This window comes from Populus alba, chromosome 18, assembly GCF_005239225.2.
Source record: "Populus alba chromosome 18, ASM523922v2, whole genome shotgun sequence".
NCBI classification, from domain to species: Eukaryota; Viridiplantae; Streptophyta; class Magnoliopsida; order Malpighiales; family Salicaceae; genus Populus; species Populus alba.
The window spans coordinates 14115388-14134939 of NC_133301.1; the positions used below are offsets into that span (position 1 = coordinate 14115388).

Here is a 19552-nt window from a genome sequence, read left to right on the forward strand (position 1 = left end):
ATCAAAACTGTAAGAAGGGCAGATATGATGACGAAATGAAGACGTGATCACATGATCATGAAAGAGAAGCAGCATGCCAATGTCCTATTTATTAGGGATGAAAATGAAAACAATTATTAATTTAATAAAAAACTATTCTCAATAAAGAATTTGCAACAAAAAGAACAGGGATTAAATAAAAATATATATATTTATTAGTCACTGGGCAACTTGATAAATAGGATAAGATTTCCCTTCCGTTAGCTGACCAACAATTTGCGCTCCTCCACCAAATCACCCTCACATTGTTCAAGCCAATTACCGACAGACACCAAGAATGAAGAAAAGGAGATGCGAAAACTAAATGATCTTCGAATAATTCCAAGTCGTTCATTTTCAAGCAATCTTTTCATGTTGGTTTTTCTTCTCTTTCTTTCCTTTTTTTTTTTTTTTTCTCATGTGTAATCCAGTTATGTGTAGAATTCAAAAGCTGATAGTGAAATGGGTTGACAGATTGACATCATGTTATTCCCCTCTTGCTCATATTTTAAATAAATTATAGGAAAAATCGTCTAAAATGTGACCACGATGTAGAAACTCTTGAAACAAAATGAAAATAAAATAAAAAGAAATTGTAATTATTACATAGCAATGCCAAATTGAGCTGAAAATGTGAAAACCAGCTTCACTGTATGTCAAAACAATACCTATAGCAATAACCTTACACAGAAATGAATCACACTAATCGAACTCTCAACCTCGTCTAATCTAATAGCACAACGCTACAAAAATGGACAAGAAAGTGGTAAAGCCAGCGAGACCAAGGGATGTAGCAGAGTTTGGTGGAGGAGCAGTTGTTGGTGGTGTGGTAGCTGGGGGTGATGGTGGTGATGAGCTAGAAGCTGGGGTAGGTGATGGTGGTGATGGGCTAGAAGCTGGGGTAGGTGGTGTTGATGGGCTAGAAGCTGGAGTAGGTGGTGGGGTAGAAGCTGGTGATGGACTGGAAGATGGAGTAGGAGTGGAAGGTTGAGGAGCAGGAGAAGACTGAGGAGGTGGAGTGGAAGGTTGAGGAGCTGGTGTAGAAGGTTGAGGAGCTGGAGTAGAGGGTTGAGGAGTAGGAGAAGATGTTTGAGGAGCTGGAGAAGGAGAAGAAGATGCATCACTAACATTGATCATCAACTTTTGACCACCAGAACAATGGCCAGGAATATTGCAAAGGAAATAGTGCTCTCCTGAAGCATTAATGGTGATTCTTGCTGGGGGGGTGGTTATCAAGGAAATGGGATTGCTTGAGTTGCAGGCATCGTAATCTGCCTTTGTCACCTTGGCAACATCATGAGCACCGGCCGCAAAATTAAAAACTGCAAAACAATGACCCAAGAAATCAATATTTGAAAGAAATCTAGCCTTATGTCGCTCGGATTTATACCTCAAAAAATAGTTAAAACAAGAATCAAAACACTATGGTATTACCTAGAATGTCATCGACACTGAAGGTTTTGCTTGCAGCCCACGTTGAGTAGAAAGCAGAACCAGAAGGAACGGTCCAACCTGTGGTATCACCTACCGTATAGGTTGATTGTGCTGCTGAGCTGTGTATCAAAGCAGCTACTGCAATTGCTGCAAGGAACGCCATGTCGAGTCCTCTTGCCATTGATAATGTGTTTTGCTGAAGAAGAGATCGCCCCTGTTTTTGCTCTGCTTTTTCTCTGTTTAAGTGGACTCTGTTTTTCCTTGTAATAAAAGTGATCTGATGAATATGTAAATGTGCCTCCCTGTTCCATACTTATAGAGAGAGCCAAGGACTTGACCTGAACCTGTGAGTAATCTTGGGCCATTTAATGGAGACCACGTGTGCTATTCTCGACCCTTGATCAGGCAATTCTGATTCTTCAAAGGTGGGCTTGTTGAAAGTGGGACTTCGCAGAAATTCTTGAGATTTTGCCGCGTGAGAAGCAAGAACTCACCAAACAGAGTGACTTTTGGGGCGTTGACTAGTCAATGATTTTTGTTTGCAGTGTGAATCAGGGGAAGCCCATTAATGAAATAGTTGAAAAAATTAAATTAAATGGACCATAATGCGGGAAGAATTTGGTGAAATAGAAGTTCCATGAAAGAAAAGAAAGAGAGGTGGAGGCATGTGAAGCTGGGGATTTGTCAAGGGAAGACTTTTTTGATCCAATTTTTTTTTAGGGGATCCATTTATTTCATCGCAAGACAAAGTGATGATGATGATGAAAATCCAATATAGAAAAAAAGAGAGAGATATTTTAATGTTTAAGTAGTGGATAATTCATGTATCCATGTTAATATTTTATTTTTTAGAGTTGAGAAAATAGCTGGTTAGAGGTAAAAGACATAATACCTACAAAATAATTTTTTTTTAATAGGGTTTACAAACTTTTTAATGATAAAGTTAATAATTTTTTGGTGATAAAGTTAATATTTTTTTGGTAAAAAATTACAATAAATAAAAAAATAAACTTTAAACTCCAAGAAAAAGTAAATGTTATTGCATTGGTATAATAAATGATATGAGACTTATAAGCATGAATATTTAGAGAATAGAGGTTGAGAATTTTTTATTTGGATAATTCATGAGGTATTTATATCCCCTGAATCTTGTTATTTTACTTAAGTGGAGGGGTTGAAATTTTTTTTTTTTTAGCATTAATAAGAGAAAAAAATATTCTATTATACAATATCAATAAGGGATAATATTTTTTACACAATATTAATGATGATAAAAATATAATAAATTCATTGAAAATTTTTATATGAAGATAAATATTATTAACATTATTATTTTATACTAACAATCATAAAAATAAACAAAAAAAAAATATTATGTAAAACACATCAAATTGCTTTCGTTTGTGAAAAGGAATGGTCAAGTCTATATATATTTAATACACGTTCTTAACTTTACATTTAGACAAGTAAGAGATTTATTTCCACACGGTGGGAGGTTGTGAAGCTTCCTTCCTTTTCTCTCTGTGGGGCCTACTTCCTCACTTGTATCCCATCAAATTGGGAATTGGGATCTTCTTTATTATTCTCCGTTGCCCAATTCAGAGCCAGTCCAATTTGATTTCTTTTTTTAATTTCCGCTTGCCTGCTACCCAATTGCAATGTTACACGTGGACTAATGCCTGCGGTCTCATTCATCATAAAAGAAGTTTAGCATCCTCACTTTAAAATTAAAGTTAGTTTTGAATATTATAAGCTTGAGGAAAAAGATGACAATTTGATCGGGCTCAATAAATATCAAACATATAATTGACTGATATATATGGATGATTCTATAGATATTTATCTTATTGAATATTAGTAAATTCAATTCATAATCCAATTCAAATATATATTTTGAACTTTGTATGATATATTGATATTTTAATATTAATATTTTCATCATTTAATTTTTACATATATTATTTTATTTTATATTGAATAATAAATACTATTCAATAGAGATATCTAAATAAATAACTAAAATTAACTTGATGAACATGATACAAATATCTAGATTTTTTGCTTAATAGGTAATGATTAGAATATGAATATAATAGAAATTTGAATTATAAAAATCCATTCCTATCTCTAATATTGTATGTTAGTGGTGTTAATGGGTTTAAACCCCATTTTGTATTGAGTTTTAGATAATGGTTAGTTAAAATTTTAAAAAAAAAATTTATTTAATTTTTTTTTATATTTTTAGATTATTTTAATGTGTTAATATCAAAGTTAATTTTTTTAAAATAAAAAAATTATTTTGATATATTTTCAAATAAAAAATATTTTAAAAAACAACTATTATTATACTCACAAGTCACAAACACCCTTTTAGTAAAGAAGATAAGCCTTTTCAAGTAGAAATCGAGGCTGAGGTTAGTAAATTTTTGATGTCAAGAACCCTGAATTTTAAATCCCTATTCTATCTAAATGTTTTCTTTCAAGAAATTATGAAAACATCACAATAATTTTATTTTATTTTTTTGCCAGGCGGATGCATTGAATATTTTCTCTTTATAGTTTTAATCGGAAGCATTGGAAGCCATATTACTTGATCCAGCTACTCTGATTACAAAACAACAATGATATTGATGAAAAGAATCGATGAGTTGATTATATTTTGTATATTGATCTTCTTCTTTTTTTTTCAAGACTTTCTAGCTTGAACTCTTGCTCTAGTTTTTTCTCCTTTTCTTTGTTGGAGTTGACTATATGTTGTAGCATTTTCTTGTATGAAATGGAATGTGCTTAACCAATTATATGTTGTAGCATTATCTTGTATTCCTAACCTTCCTATAAGTCGATGCCATCCAAAGATCTTGCCAGCAATGGGAAATATGATTGTAAATACTGTTCACATTGATCTCAACAAGGAAAATTTGCAGGAGTTGCTGTGGACATAGGGATTCAACACGACCCGTCAAGGGAAGCCGCTCATGGTGGTGGATGGTGTTTATCAGACGGTGGTTTATGAGAGTCCTCGACAAGTTTGCCACACTTGTGGAAGGGTTGGCATAGCAGTTCAAAAACTGTTAATGGCCAAGGAAATACCGACGGTGAGAAGGAGGCAGGCACATATCAGGATCAAGTTCAGAAGATGGAATCATCACACAGCCATAGTTCTACAGATGACAGTGGTGAGTACTGTTCGTGGCTACATGTTAAGCTTAATCCACACCGTAAGCAAAGAAGAGATGCTGGTGTTACTCCTAAAAGTTTAAAACTAGCAGCTGGAGACGAGGGTGGCTCCTGTTTTGAAGTGTAAGCAGACATGGAATCTCTGGATACATCTCTTTCCACTTATAAATTTATCCGAAATCAACAAGGCTGTGTTCTAGTCAAGCCCATTTCTCACAGGTCCACAACAAGGCCATTTCCACTAGCAAAAAGCTCAATTCTGTAGGAAAAACATGCTCTCAGATGTCCAATCCTGTTTATATAGGGCCCACCAAAGCCTATGGATATGGATAACCCCTGCTTTACGAGTTTCGAAGACTCCGATAGCTAAATAAATCTCCTCTAATGTTTGCCTTATTTTTAAGATACCGGACTCTGCTGAAGCACCAAGTGATAAAACGGGCAAAATCATCTCTGTCGATGTTGCTAATGATACACAAACTAAGCTTCCAATAGCTCCAAACGACGAGGGGAGGGGCTTCATTAGTGATAAAGAGGATGGGGATAAGGAGATGATACCTAGAGTTGAAGAGCCAAAATCACTAATGCAGGAGCCTCTTGCTTCTAGCATGGCGGTCATACCTTGGTTTGGGGTCCAATCTGGAAATGATTGGTTTTTAAATTAACTCAAATTTATTATTTTTTTCAAAAAATATTTTGTTGTTTTAGTTATTTGGTAATGACCTAGTCAGGTTAGTCATGTTTGATTAGACCAATATCAAATTCAATTCAATTCATTCTCAACTCACCTCAAAGTTTAAATCACAATCACAATTTTTTTCAAAACATGTAATTTTATAAGAGAACTAATTTAGTAAGACCTGTCCCTTATCATCATAATGCTAACTTCTAATGTTAATATCAAATTATAATATAAGATCCAAAATTTTGATCCAAACTCAAGCCTAAGTCAGCTCAAACTCAACCTAAATTAATCTAGGCATATAAAGAAGAGTTGCAAGAGAAATTTTTTTCTCTCTTCTAATTATTGTGGCTATCGTAACCCTCCTCTTATCAAATCAAGGATTTCAGTTTTTGATCTTGAGTTTTTGAGTTTAAGCAAAATGAAAGTAGCAAGTAAGTAGTTCCCTCTCATATTACTTTTGATTATGGTTTGCTTATGAAAGGATTAAAGAAGAGATTAAAGTTTATAAAAAGTTGAAGTTTATGTTATTAAGATTGATTCATAATTATTATAGATTTAAGGTTAAATGATTGATTTTGAGTGTCTTGTTAGAAATAAGAATTTGTGAATTGATTTGTTACATAGTTAAGAAATTTGTTTTAACTTTGCTGGAAAATCTGGACAGAAATAGTCTTGAAGATTGAAGATGTTGAAATTTTATTTTGATAATTGATTTATGAAAATTATAGTTTTTACCCTAAACTTTGTAAAATTATAATTTAACCCCTGAAATATATTTTCAAATTCTAGAAAGTATTATTATGAGGTTAAGTTACGGATGATGAATCTCAATTTGATAATTGATATGGAATATTTTCAGGTTGATCCCTTAATTTTAGAAATTTACATTTTAGTCCCTGAACTTTATAAAAATATGGTTCGGCCCTTGGTTCATTTCTGGAAATAATTGAGAATGGTTTATGGGTGAAATTTAATTATGTTTATGTATTTACAATTTGGTACTCTAATTTTGGTAAAATTATATTTTGGTCCCTGTTTTTGGAAAATTATTTTTCAGTCCCTAAACTTTGGAGACTAAACCTAGTTTTCTTTTATACATTGGAATATTTTATTTTTGTTGTTTTGGGTTGTTTTTTAGTACATTCCTTGTATTTATTGTAGATTCTTCTAATGATCTTTAATATAATTTTTTTGGTCTTTCATATGATATTTTTTTTGCTTCTATATTTTTTAGGCGAGTGGGATAATTTTTAATATACATGTAATATCAATAAATTCAAATCATTGATTATATAATAAGTACAACTAGTTAATTTCTTTAATATTTAAATTTGTTGTTTTATTTTTTGAATACTCATTTATTCTTGAATTTACACTTATATTTTGTTGAATTAAATTCTATTTGATATGATATATATTGTTTTGATAATTATGTTAATATATATTATGTCTTGATATAGAACTTATAGGTAACCCTATGCTAGCGGATAGTAGTTAGTTTATGTGCATATATTATTCTGTATATCTAACTGGTAAAAGAGACATCAACCTGTAGCGACTGATCCTTCCAACAGTTATTTTCAGGTGTCATCTTATCTCTGACATGTATTTAATTACTTTATGATGACATGCTTAGTGTGTGTGTGTATCAAGATAAATTATCTTACAAACTATTAATATTTAAAATGTATATTTAAATATTATTTTCACACTAAGTTGGTTGAATTCATCTTTTTATTTTTTAATATTATTTCATGTCCTTTCATTTTTCTTTGAGGAAATTTCAAATTCTCAATCAAATAACGATGTATGAACAAAGAGAGGATTATAATCCAAAATCTTGGATTTTTTTCAAGGATTGAATTGGTAAGAAATGAGCGAAACGTGAAAGCTCAACAATGTTATAATTGTGGAGATTAAGAATTAGTCAACAATTTGCAACTTTCCTCCCCTCCCTTTTGCCCGGGTCAATGTATCACCTTCTACATGCCTAACTAGCATCTTGTCTTCATCCCATCATATTTTAATTAAAGCCAACAAAGTCCACACGGGATTAATTCGTAACATGATAATGATTAGTTAATAACAGAAATTAAATACTTCTTTTTATTAAAGAAAAGAGAATATTAAGGCTAGAAGCAATTAAGACTGCATTTAGTAAAGAAGACTTTGCTTCGAGACCTGAAAATCTCCGCAGAATCCTTCTTGCTGGGAGAGTTCTCATTTTCACGCGTTTTCACAAGAGAACAATTGATTTATAACACAAAATTAAATATATTAAACCTTCCATTGCTTAGCATAATCTATTATAAGAAATGGGATACATGCGAGAAATACATACACACCAATATCATCTTCACATGTTTATGTACTTGTTGTTGTAGTAATCACACATCGAACCAAGCCTTGTGGTAAACAACAGGATATGTATTTGAAATGTTCAATCCATTGAGAATGGAAGGGAGTTGCTCAAGCTTTGCTTCAATGGAGAAAATCAAGGAAAATCTTCAAAATAACTCAGAGGAAAATCTAGGAAGCTTCGTGTCTCTTTCATTTTTTAGGTTAGGATTAGCACCAACAGTATTAAAAAGTTGTTGCAGCAAGTCAATGTTGCCATACAAGGTTAGGTGAGCCTTGCAGGTTAATTATTGTAATAATATAATGGGGCGGCATCATGTTCATAATATATATATATCAATGGCCTTCAATCCCTTACGTAGCCAGTGGCATGGCAAAATACTTGAATAATATTTGAGATATTAAAACAAACACAAAAACAAGCATACAAAGTCTTTGTCAACAAAATTAAAAAACAAAATCCCCGTTGATCCATAAAATCAACAATTTTATTCAAATAGAAAATAATAAAAGCCAACCAATATATCATCAAATGAATGATCGAGTACATAGAAGCTGTATGACACAGCACTAGAAAATTGCTACTACAACATGGGCTAGCTAGAAGTAATACATGAAACTTATGGCAATGGACATGAACACCAAAGTAAAGGTAGCAACGAGACTTGAGGAAGCTGAGGGCGGTGGAGGCGGTGATGGAGGTGGCGGCGAAGAAGATGGAAGTTGTAGGCGGTGTCCCTGGTGGTGAGGGGGTGGAGGGGGGGGGGAGTGCTGCTGGCAGCTACGGTAATGGCTAGTTTTTGACCTCTAGTGCAGTGGTTAGAAAATGTGCAAAGATAGTACTGATTACCCGTGGCAGTGAGAGTGATTGTTGCTGGTCCAGTTGTTAAAACGTTGCTTTGACTTGCTACGTTGCAATTATCATAGTCACTCTTGGAGACTGTGGCCACATCGTGCACACCTGTACTGAATGTGAACGCTGCCAAGGCAATAATTTTCTCACATAAATTGAAGCAATCCAACTAGAGAAAATTAAAGTATCAATGCTCCAAGTAATTCAGTGTTTCAGAATAAAAAAGAAAAAGAGATAAATATAAAAAGAAGTGTACATATGATTAGAAATATAAATAAATTTATTTTTAAAATGAAAAATATAGCAAAAATGTATCTTCGCTGTCTCCATTTCTTTCATCTTAAAACAATAATCCATCTCAATTTCAGTATCGAGATTAAGAACTTGAAAATTTATATTATGTTATACTATAGTTCACATACTAATCATCTTAGAATTCTTGGATTTAATCTTAAAAGATCAAGACAGGAACTGACAATTAAGGATCACAGGTAAAGAAATTGAGTGTTGCAATATTAGTGTTCTGCGTGTGCCAAACTTACTCAAAGTGTCACCAACAGTGAAGTTTTTGCCTGAAGCCCAGTCAGAGTAGAAAGAGGTGCTAGAAGGGGCTTGCCAACCGGTGCTTTCTCCAACCTCATAAACCGCTGCCTTCGAGCTATGCAACAGTAGCGATGCAGCTCCTAAAACCACAAAAGCAAAGAGAGTACTTCCCATATTGGCTGGTATAGCTAGTAATGTGTGTTCTCAAAGGTTAGGCCACCCCTTCTCCGCTGCTTGTTTGTGTGTGAGCTTCTCTAGCTAATCTCCTCCTGTATATATAGAGGGAGCTGGGATGTTGTCTTTAGAGAAAATTGGCCCTTTGGGCAATGGACTGTTGCCATTTGGAGGGAGAAGTTTGCAAGATTGACTAGTAATTTTTCCCTTCTTTCTTTTTTTATTATGGGGGTAGTTGTTGAATGGCATCGTCATCAAGAAGTAAAAAGGTGAAAATGACTCGATAACACCATGAATAAAACTCATCAAGAATCGGTATTTGTAGTCATGATGTGGGACTCATGCAGAGAAGGTTACACAGTGATTAATCTAGTGTAGTGCAATGCTAATTAATTGTGAATATTGATTAAGGTATTAAAAAAAGAATGCATTCAAGCTAGATTGTCGCTAATTCTCATTATAAAAAGCTGTCACTAAATCATCCAAAATGTCATCTGAAAATTTAACAACGCTCATGAACACCACTAAACACCTAATAATGATGCTAAAAGTCAATTCTTTTGTATTCAATATGTTTTATAATAAAAAAATAAAAGAAAACGAAGGAGTACTTTGAACCATACTCGATTTAATTATGAGCAATATTATGTTACTTTAAACAGAAGATCTCAGCTATGAATATTGTCCCTAGCTCTTCAAAATGTATGACTCCATTTGGAATTAACCAACTTTCAACTATTCATATTTCAATTATATATCATATAATCCAGTTATATGAATCATGAGTTGACTAGATCAACAAAGTTAACCCAAGTAAATTTAAAACGAAGTTGTTTTAAGATTTTTATTTAAAAAAAAAAAACATGGTTGAAATGACATGGTTATATATAAAAAAAAGAATTAATTTTTTAAAAGTTAAATTAGATCTTATATGGATTTTGATTATGTCGACTAGATTATTGGTTAATCTGATGAATCTTCTAGGATTGATTAAGTCAATTCGATTCGACACAAAACCCGAACCGGGCCAGGTCCATGTCCACATGCAACAAGTTATCCTCTTGCGGGGACGGGGATGGCTTTTATAACAATGTTATATATCACTTACAATGTATAGGCAAATGTGAACTATGGTGCTGTCTTCTTCTTTTTTTAATGGTTTCTGGTTTAACATTTAGCTGACCGATGGCTCATGGGATGCCAAGTCGCTAACTACAATATTGAGTGTGGCATCATTCTTGTGTTAGGCTGATGAAATGAATGGAAATAAAGAAATTGTAGTCGGTTTATAATATCTTCTTCTTTAAGCCAATGACCAGAAAAGGATGAAGGTGACTATAGCCTGCAGACATGGTTCCAAATGCTCAAGGACATGTATTAGAAGTTGGAAAAAAAATATATGTTTATTCTTTTTTGGATTTATATGATCACAATAGGCCTTTGTCAATTTTGTTTCAGTCCTTCAAGCCAAGTTCTTGTTCTTCTTCAAAAATCGAACAATACTTGCGAGAGAGAAGTTTCCCCTGGCTAAACAAAGCGTATAAACATGGATGATTTCGTTTTCACATTTAATATTTTCTGTGGCCTTAAAGACTAGTTCAGTGGTAAAAATGTCCATTCTCCTCAAAAATAGTTTCGATTCAGGGTTTAGATATGACCGATTGATGTAGGTGTTGAAGGTTCTTCCAAATATTTTGAATTTTAGTATAATTTGAAGTAAAATTCTGTGTTTTTAAAACAAACATCTTTTTTTTATTATTATTATCTATGTTTTTTTATCCTAAAATAATAACCAAACAGCACCGAAAAGTGTCACACAGAGAAAAAATAGTGGTGTTATTATTTGTGTATTTGCGTAAATGAAAGGAAGTTTCACAGAAGATTACTTCATGGATGACATGATATAAGCCCAAGCAGCTGTGACCCCACTTCCAATGAGAAAAAAATGGCAAGAACAACGTTCAAGCATGACTGCGTTTCTCTAATTTGTTTTCACGCAGAAAACAATAATAAAGTAAGCAGAAGTTCAACAGACATCATCACTTGATTACATTTTCTAATATTGAGTGCGTATTTTCTTAGTAAATGAAGTCTGTCATAGGGTAGTTAATGACTTGGTGACTCTGATATTGCAAAAGCCTTCACCAACACTTTGATTTGGTAAGAAAATCCTTTTGGTTAGGTTGAGGTTTATTAATAAAATTAAGCAGGGAGCACTCATCATCCTCTTACATGTTCTTATTTATTTCTATAAATTCTTGAACCATTCTAAGCTTCTAGCTAGCTAGCTTGGTCTGTTCTCAGTATATTTTATTCATTATTAGGTCGCATGTAATGAGGCTTCTTGATCTTGGGACTCCAAGTGATTGACACCAAGCAGAAATTAAATATACTGGAAGTTACTGCAGGCCCGCTGTTAATGCCTGAAAATTAGTTTAAATGAAATTAAAAAGCCTTTGTTGTTCAAAGAACAGTAGACAGATATCTTGTTTTGTGGATTTGTGTAGCCTGTTGTCGAAGCCACACCTTTGTAGACCATAAAATTATTAACCTGGTCTCGCCGGGGCGCATCTGGCCTTCACTCTGCTTCAGCAGCAATCGATATTTACATCCTTAGAAGGCCTTTTTAGCTGGAGAAAGATACCATGCAACATGGACTTTACAATTCTTTTAGCCCAGTATTTCAATGGAGGAGACCAGTTAGCTTAGCCTTGAAATCTTTCCAGTGTTTTCACTCGGACACTGATGTAAGCCAATTTGTTTGGAATTCGCTCAAATAAACTGTAGGGAGTGAACTTACTATATGTGTAGTATACGCTAGGTGCATTTCGTGTTGTTTTCCACACCATGCTAGGTCACAAAGCTCAGACTGCAGGAATCTGAGTCCAGGCATCGATGAGTCCAAGAGTGCTAGTAAATGAATATGTGATTCTCAAACTAGGATCCGTTTACATGCATCCGAGTGCTCAGGAAAGAATTTCAGCAAGTCATTGCGATCTATTTAGAGTCCTGCCTCCAAGGCTGTAAAATTTAGCAACAAAAAAATCTTTAACACAAGAAATGCACTCTGGACCAAGCTAGATAGTCTCCTATCACAAAACTTACCAACCAACCTGGACTTTGATTCTTAATATTCCTACCGAAACCAAACTTCTTCTCAGGAGGATAGATGGGGCGATTCAGGAGTTGTTGATGAAAATGCCATGGGAATGGAGACCGCTCAATATGGATTCATGCTTGCTCTTCATATGCAAAAGAACCATCCAGCATGGCACACAGCATTAAGGTTTGCTACTGCTTCCCATTTCTGATTGCATAACACGGAAGGTTTTTAACTTTAAATGCAGTAAAAATACACAGAAAATCTCTCTCTCCATGCAGAACTTTTAATCCTTCTAATAAAGCAGCGGATTCTTAAAAGAAATTTGGCTTGAGACAGATGCTTCTAAGGAAACTAGTCCTAGTCATGATCGCAAAATCTTTTTGCCTAAATACAACAGCATATGCACAAGAAAGCTATAACAGGAAGAAGAAAAAAAAAAACCTGAAAGGATCTATTTGAGAGAACTAATATACATTTGCTGAAATAGATTAAAAAATCAGCAATGCTTGGGAAATATATTATGCAAATTACAAAATCAATGTTCGTATCTCTTGTACTCTGAGTGACATGAATGGTATCGAAACCAGTTTGTATTTTTGTACTCTGTTATCTGAATGGTATCGAACCTAGAAATTCTGACTTCCAATGCTGGTTTCGCTCTAATATAATAATGACTGTTCCGACATTATTGTTTCAGAAATAGAATCAAAGCGGCGGCAGAGATTGTCAATATCAATATGTAGGACTTGGTCAAACCTGATTGGACAGCCTGCATGAGCACAAATGAAAGGGGTAGAACGAATAAGAACAGGAAAGAACCCTAATTAGAATTTCATCATTTAGAAAATAGTAGGAGTCACATCATAGAAAAACACATGCAGTCACACGTAAACTACTTCATTGTTCTTTCACCTTCCTCAGTTCCCCCCTCCCCATCATATGATGATGGGCTGTTGATAACTACTGCCTACACAATTCCCTCTACTGTTTTGAAAGAGACATGCAAATTCCCTGGTGATAACTTAATATATAACCCCTGAAATTCAGCTTCCAAAAGACAGCACTTTGATGGTTGCTCAAAGAAGAAAATCCTATAGCATCATACAATTTATTATGTCAAGGAATGATTCGAGATAACAAAGATTATAATCATATATGATATTATAGGTACTCAAATAAACTCAACCCACTGAATGTCTGTAGTTTAGTTGCTGCATAATTCTTGAAGAGAGAAGGAACAGAGACTCAGCAGAATGCGGAACACAATGTAGCATTTCCTTGCTAGAAATGAAGTATTGGTAAAAACGAGATCCAAAACGAGCAATTCCAATGATAGATACTATATATTATCAGTTTAGACTCAAATATACCATGCAATGATTTAATTGGGACATTAGGCTCCTACAGTTCGACAAAATGCGGATATATGCCCATAACCATCTTATCCACAATGCAAGTCCTCGTGGAACAGTGGAGCGCTCCTTTCTTAATTTCCTTTTTCTTCCACTTTAGAAGTGAAATGTAGATGGCAAGCAAGAGAGATTTTTATTTTCACCTAATATTTTGAGTCTTTTCTCAAAATAACCTAATTATTTTTATCAAGAAAATAAACAGTTCGAATCCCAACATGTTGCCTTTTGAATGACCTTGTGTGTTGGTATAAAGAGTCTCGTACCTTCAGAGATAAAAGTGACGATTCTGCAGATGAAAGTCCATGAAACCCAATATCATATGAAATGCTTCCGTCAGGCTTGAAAAGTCCAAAGTTCCTCTCAGAAGTTGGCCCAGACTTCAAATTCTCATTAAATATAGCAAAAATATAGGCCTTCACCACCATTTTTGGCCTAAGTGGAGTACCTTTCTTCTTTGCAAGCCTCTTACGCAGGTTATAATTAAATGTTCTTGCATTATTAACTGTTGCTGCAGCTTCATTAGCATCTCCAAGTGAGGCCCAACCTGTCTCTGTGACTATGACTTCCATCTTTTTGAATCCAGCGTCTTCCAGAGCAGCATAGGTTGCATCAATCTGAGCATCAAGCATGTTATCATAGTGTAAATCTGTTTTCATATCATATATCCCCTTGGTTTTCTGGAAAAGAGCATAATTAATATCAATATTCTCTGGATCACTCATGTAAGCTAGGAAAGGGTAAGCATTCAAGCAGAACGGAGAACCAATTTGTGAGAAGAACTCTAAGAGTGGCTTCATGAATTGAGCAATATTCTCTCTGAATATACACGAAGAGGGAGGGTAAGAATTATCAAAAACAGCTTGTGAATGTGATGTAGTAATCTGAACTACATCAGCCAAACCAAGCTTATCCACGGCGTTGTAAATATTTTTAACAGCACCCAAAAGAGCTTCCCAGAGTTCATAATCACCTCCTCCTAAAATTTCATTACCCACAGCAATCCCACGAATACTGGTCTTGGGAAGGAATGCTTGCACATTTTCTTTAACCCAAGTCATGGCATGGCTAGCGTTAGCACTCATTTCTTTCACAAACCCATTGGGAAGCCCAACAACAAGTTGAAGCCCAGTGCCACTAAACGCCTTGAGGACACTCTGATCGGCATCATAAATCCGAACATTCTTAATCTTTGCTGCCCTGAGAAGTGTAGCAACTTCATCTGGTGAGGGGATGTTATCTGCAATTCTTCCGTAGTTTATTCCATAGGTTCCGGTGAATGTTTCTGCTGTCAGAAGCTCTGGAAGAAGAAAAAAACAAGGATAAGCAATCGTAAAGATAGTTTCTTTAATCACTTCTAATTTGTTTCAAGACACCAAAAAAACAACATAGAACAAAAGCAGAAACAATAGATAAGGCCAACGAAATCCTTCAAAATGTATTGAATTGTGTAATGAGAATTCAATGATCAAGCAATCATATCCAAAATAAATTTGACTTCTTATTCTAGTTTGATTTTCTTATTCTCTGCAGCGTGTTAACCCTTAGATGCAAGACCAATGAATCCTGATATAAATCATTGAAAAGACAGGCTGAAGACTGCTATGGTACAATTCACAGCAGCTCATAGGCTAAATATAGAAAGAAAGATGACTCGATAATTCAGCGGCACTCACATAAAACCGAAGTTCCATCACAGTAAAATCATCCTCAGACAAGGAGCTCTATCAAAGAAACCCTATAACTTCTTTCGGTTCCTTACTTAGAAACCAAACAAACAAGTGTGATCCACCAAAGGATTATGACACCACAATTTCTATAAACAGCAAAACAATACAAATTGCATATAAAAAATTAGGAAAGAAACAGAGAAGAATAAAATATCAAGAAGAACGAAACAAACTCTCTTGAAAATTTATTAACATGGAGCAACCATGGAGGGTAAAACAAAAAAACAAACACCATACGGTGTTCCAATTGACTACAGTCAATACACTTTCAAGTCACAAAAATTAAAAGCAACCCAGGAAAATTTACCTTAAAACAAACAATCCCAATTGCAACAACAAGAAGAATATCATTATTAACATCAAAATACTTAATGATCCAAATTCCATTCAATTAACAAGAAAAAAAAGATCAGAGATCAACCCAAGTAAGATAGCAACAAAAAGAACCCATTATACTAATCCAATCAACTAAAGAATAAAGCAGAAGAGAAGAAAAAAGTACCAATCTTTTGAGCAAAGAAGACCAAGAACATAAACAGCAGCTGATGATGATGACTTTTCATTGTAAAGATCACAGCCAATTCACCAGAATCAACGAAACAACTAAGCAAGGATCTCTATTTGGATTAACTCCTTTAATGTAACTGAAAATCTTCTTCTTCTATGCAGCTGGTAGTCGCATGCCATAAGACAGAAAAAAGATTGTTTCTTTTAACTTTTTTAGCTTCTACACATGGTCAAGTTTCAAACTTTTTCTCCTCGCCATCGATTAGCTTCTTTTTGAATCTATTAACTAAGTTTTTAAAGGGGTTTTTGTATCTAAATCTTCTCTATATATACACTTCAAACCCAGTCTGAAAATTGCAGGAAAAATTGAAGGCAGAGGAGGGTTGAAGGTTTTTTGTTTTGGCGGTCCTTTTCACATGGACTTTTCTTATAGAAGTGAGTGAGGGGTTTTTGTTCGAGTTTTCATGGCTTCATTGAAATTTGTCCTCAACCTCTTAATTAATTAATTAATTTTGTGAAAAAGGAAAAAAGACAAATTCATTCAAGTCCCGAGTAAAATATTCTGTCGATTCGGTGCTCAAAGTTCTCAACCAGACAATTTAGTCCTCTTAGCATTTGATGTTTGTCATCTCTATACCTTCATCTTTAATTGCGTATTACCAAGAAAATATCAAGATTCTATATGATGATCCACTCTAGATAATGGACTGGTATTTCTTATTGGTGTACTTTCAGAAAAATATTTATTAAACTAAATTTTAGTTCAAAAGATAACATGAAGTAATCTTCAAGGGAAAATTTTTTTACATACCAACATTAAATTCTCAGTACTCTTTGCTTTCTTTATAATTAATATAATTTTAGCTTATATTCCAATTAGTTATTTTTTGAATTTTTTTCCAACAACCTAATTAGCAAGGATGGTATTTATACAACTAAAGATTTAATGCATGGATAATGACTTGTATTTCTAATTATAATTTATAAATTAGTCATTTTTTTTAAGCATTTAATCCTAATTTTATATCCCTAAAGAATGGATTATTCCTCAAACTACGAGGCCGTTTGCTATTTTATTAGTTTCTATTTTTTTATCTAATTATAAAGAAAAATTATTCGGATGGCCAAATAACTTCTATTTTTGTACTGGGCTTCACAAATAATTGTGTTTTTTTAATTTTGGTTATGTAGAAGTTAAAATAACATTTTTTTTCATTCATAAAAATCTACTTTTAATTTATTTTATATGAAAAAATCAATCTCATAACAATTTTAACTAGACATGTATTTCTTAAAACATATATTTTTAAAATACATAACTAAAAATATTTTTGTAAAACCAACTTTTTTAAATCACGATGTAAAATCTTACGTAACTCATGACTATATATCTATTTCAATAGAATTCAGTAAATTTGCAATAATTGTGTCCCTAGTTAAGCAAGACTCGGTGCCTTGATGATGGGTTCATGCAATTAGGCATTTTGGAGCATTCAAATTATTTGAAATCAACATATAAAGTTAAGGAATTGAATTACTGAGTTTTAAATAGACTAAATCAAATATTAGTTGATACTTAAGGGACCAATGTGTCACTTGACTAAAATAATTTTCCTTTCTGCCTTGCGAGTGAACAGCAATGCTGTTTGCTCTTATTGGTGTCTGTTCGCATCCCTGGTTGGAAGTATTGCATTTATTCTTCCAAACCACGCGCTTACCATGCACGCTCCTCGAAGGGAGATATAAAATGGACAAACAAAAATAATTGTGGATTTGATGGGTTAGGTGAATTACATCAAAAATAAAATTTTGATTATTAGTTTAGTTTACCAAAAAAAACTTTTTGGCAGATTTGGATGTTATATACTATAATTAAGATATTTTTATTTTTTTAATGATTATGATATATTTTCAATCAATTTTCATCTGTTAAAATCTAGTTTTTTATCAGTTATGTTTTAAATAAATTATTGATGTTTAATTCTTAGATTTTTTTTAAATTCAAACTTATATTGATAATAATAACAATATAAAACATACACTTGTCATCGAATTAACATATAAAGGGTGAAAAAATAGCTGGTATTAAGCTCGAGTATTTATGTATAAAAATACCAGTTTATTATTTTTTTAGTGGGTTTAAATTATTAAAACATTATTTTAGCAAAAAAAAAATTAACACTGCTATGCTTTCTCATCATGTTATCTTCAGTTACAAGTACTTGTGAAAATCATTGCCCAACTAACTCTGTGTTTCATGTCATTATGTCATTAGGGTTTTAGCTTGGTTATCATTTGGGTTAATATGATTGTTCTCTCTAAAAAACGCTAATGACGTCATTAAAATACCATTAAGTTATCAATTAATTTATTTAGATGTTAATTATTAAGAAAAACCTCAAACTAGCCCCTCATTTATACACTCATTTCAATGGAGTCCCAGACCAAAATATTTTATCAATTTAGTCTTGAATACTTTTTTAAAAAAATCAATTAAGATTTTCCAGTAATAATTGATTATATTTTCGACCCGATGTACATATTTTATGCTACAATACAATGCTATTCTAAAAAAAATAACAAAAAGATTAACATAAATTAATAAAAGGGATCCAATTGGGAAATCTTTGAAATATGTAGTGCTTCATCGATAATTGTTTTTTAAAGTTGTCACCTGAGAACTCCATGATACATCAAGGGCTATTCTAATTCAAGGTTTTCCTAATTATTAGAATTATCACGTAATTGGTGTATGATATTTAAATAATATTTGATAGTAATGATTGTTTTTTATTTGAAAATATATTAAAATAATATTTTTTATTTTTAAAAAATTTATTTTTAGTATTAATAAATTAAAATAATATAAAAAAATATTTTTTTAAAAAAAAAAACACTATGCAACAGTAAGGAAAAAAGACCTTAGTGAGAGGATAGAAATCGTGCTATATGTTTTGGAAACAAAGCACACTATTTCTAAAGCGCGTGGTTAAGTGGTTCTGCTTTTTGAAAACGTAAATTGACTTACTTTTGACCGAGCCTCTCCAATCTTGCCAAGTGTCATTTCTTAAAAAAAAAAGAAAAAGAAAAAACAACAGCAATGGATGGCGATGGCAAGAAGAAGAAGAAGAAAGTACTGGACACTTGACCAGTTAAAAAGGAAATAAGGATTCATGAAGTTTACGTGGCACTTACATTTGGTGCTTGTCGGGATGATAATTGTATCCACTTTATAAAAATATATTTTTTTTATATATTTTAATAGATGATCTTGGGAGGTCGATAAAAGAATTTTTTAAAAAAAATAATAAGAGAAGATAATATATTATATGTCCCCTTAATAAAAATAAAAAGAAGCAAGAATAGGCACGCTGCCTTGGCCCTTTGTTGTGGTTATTATTATTATTTTTTTTTGTATTTTAGAAAAAACTTGACCATAGTCACCTACTCTTTAATTTTAACATAATTTTTAAATATTATAATTATAATATTCCATATCAACGGATAAGGATTTCCTAACTAACTTTTTATTAGTAGTACTGGTTATTAATTTATCAGATG

At 33.0% G+C, this 19552-nt stretch overlaps 2 protein-coding genes and 1 non-coding gene across 5 annotated transcripts; all 3 read right to left on the reverse strand.

Moving 5' to 3' along the window:
* Positions 1-579: 579 nt before the first annotated feature.
* LOC118052107 (blue copper protein 1b) lies at positions 580-1743 on the reverse strand. 2 transcript variants are annotated; one of them, XM_073406131.1, is made up of 3 exons: positions 1453-1743; positions 954-1340; positions 580-923 (listed from the first exon to the last, which is right to left on the reverse strand). In XM_073406131.1, exons 1-3 carry the CDS (start codon positions 1631-1633, stop codon positions 748-750), a joined length of 744 nt encoding a protein of 247 aa, XP_073262232.1. In that variant the 5' UTR covers positions 1634-1743; the 3' UTR covers positions 580-747. The 2 variants fall into 2 exon arrangements, with proteins under 2 accessions (XP_073262232.1, XP_034918833.1); XM_035062942.2 differs by having other exon boundaries at positions 580-1340.
* A 6376-nt stretch (positions 1744-8119) lies between these two features.
* Positions 8120-9614, reverse strand: LOC118052108 (uncharacterized). Its single transcript, XR_012168654.1, has 2 exons — positions 9068-9614; positions 8120-8651 (listed from the first exon to the last, which is right to left on the reverse strand). It is a non-coding gene; the product is annotated as an uncharacterized protein (transcript).
* Positions 9615-12774: 3160 nt separating this feature from the next.
* Positions 12775-16464, reverse strand: LOC118052109 (glucan endo-1,3-beta-glucosidase 11). Of its 2 annotated transcripts, XR_012168697.1 has the most exons (4): positions 15987-16464; positions 14021-15054; positions 13258-13436; positions 12775-13114 (listed from the first exon to the last, which is right to left on the reverse strand). XR_012168697.1 is itself a non-coding variant. In XM_035062945.2 (3 exons), the coding sequence occupies exons 1-3, from the start codon at positions 16045-16047 to the stop codon at positions 13031-13033; spliced, it is 1179 nt and encodes a 392-aa protein (XP_034918836.1). In that variant the 5' UTR covers positions 16048-16462; the 3' UTR covers positions 12775-13030. The 2 variants fall into 2 exon arrangements, 1 of the variants encoding a protein (XP_034918836.1); XM_035062945.2 differs by lacking the exon at positions 13258-13436 and having other exon boundaries at positions 15987-16462.
* Between the last annotated feature and the right edge of the window lie 3088 nt (positions 16465-19552).

Excerpts from the sequence above, each read along its gene's own strand:
- LOC118052107 (XM_035062942.2), bottom strand. The coding sequence starts at position 1,633 with ATGGCAAGAGGACTCGACATGGCGTTCCTTGCAGCAATTGCAGTAGCT. Across the intron at positions 1,341-1,452 it reads CAGTGTCGATGACATTCTAG|TTTTTAATTTTGCGGCCGGT; the intron begins GTAATACCATAG and ends ATTGTTTTGCAG.
- LOC118052109 (XM_035062945.2), bottom strand. The coding sequence starts at position 16,047 with ATGAAAAGTCATCATCATCAGCTGCTGTTTATGTTCTTGGTCTTCTTT. Across the intron at positions 15,055-15,986 it reads CTTCTTTGCTCAAAAGATTG|AGCTTCTGACAGCAGAAACA; the intron begins GTACTTTTTTCT and ends TTCTTCTTCCAG. Across the intron at positions 13,115-14,020 it reads CGTCACTTTTATCTCTGAAG|GCTGTCCAATCAGGTTTGAC; the intron begins GTACGAGACTCT and ends GTGCTCATGCAG.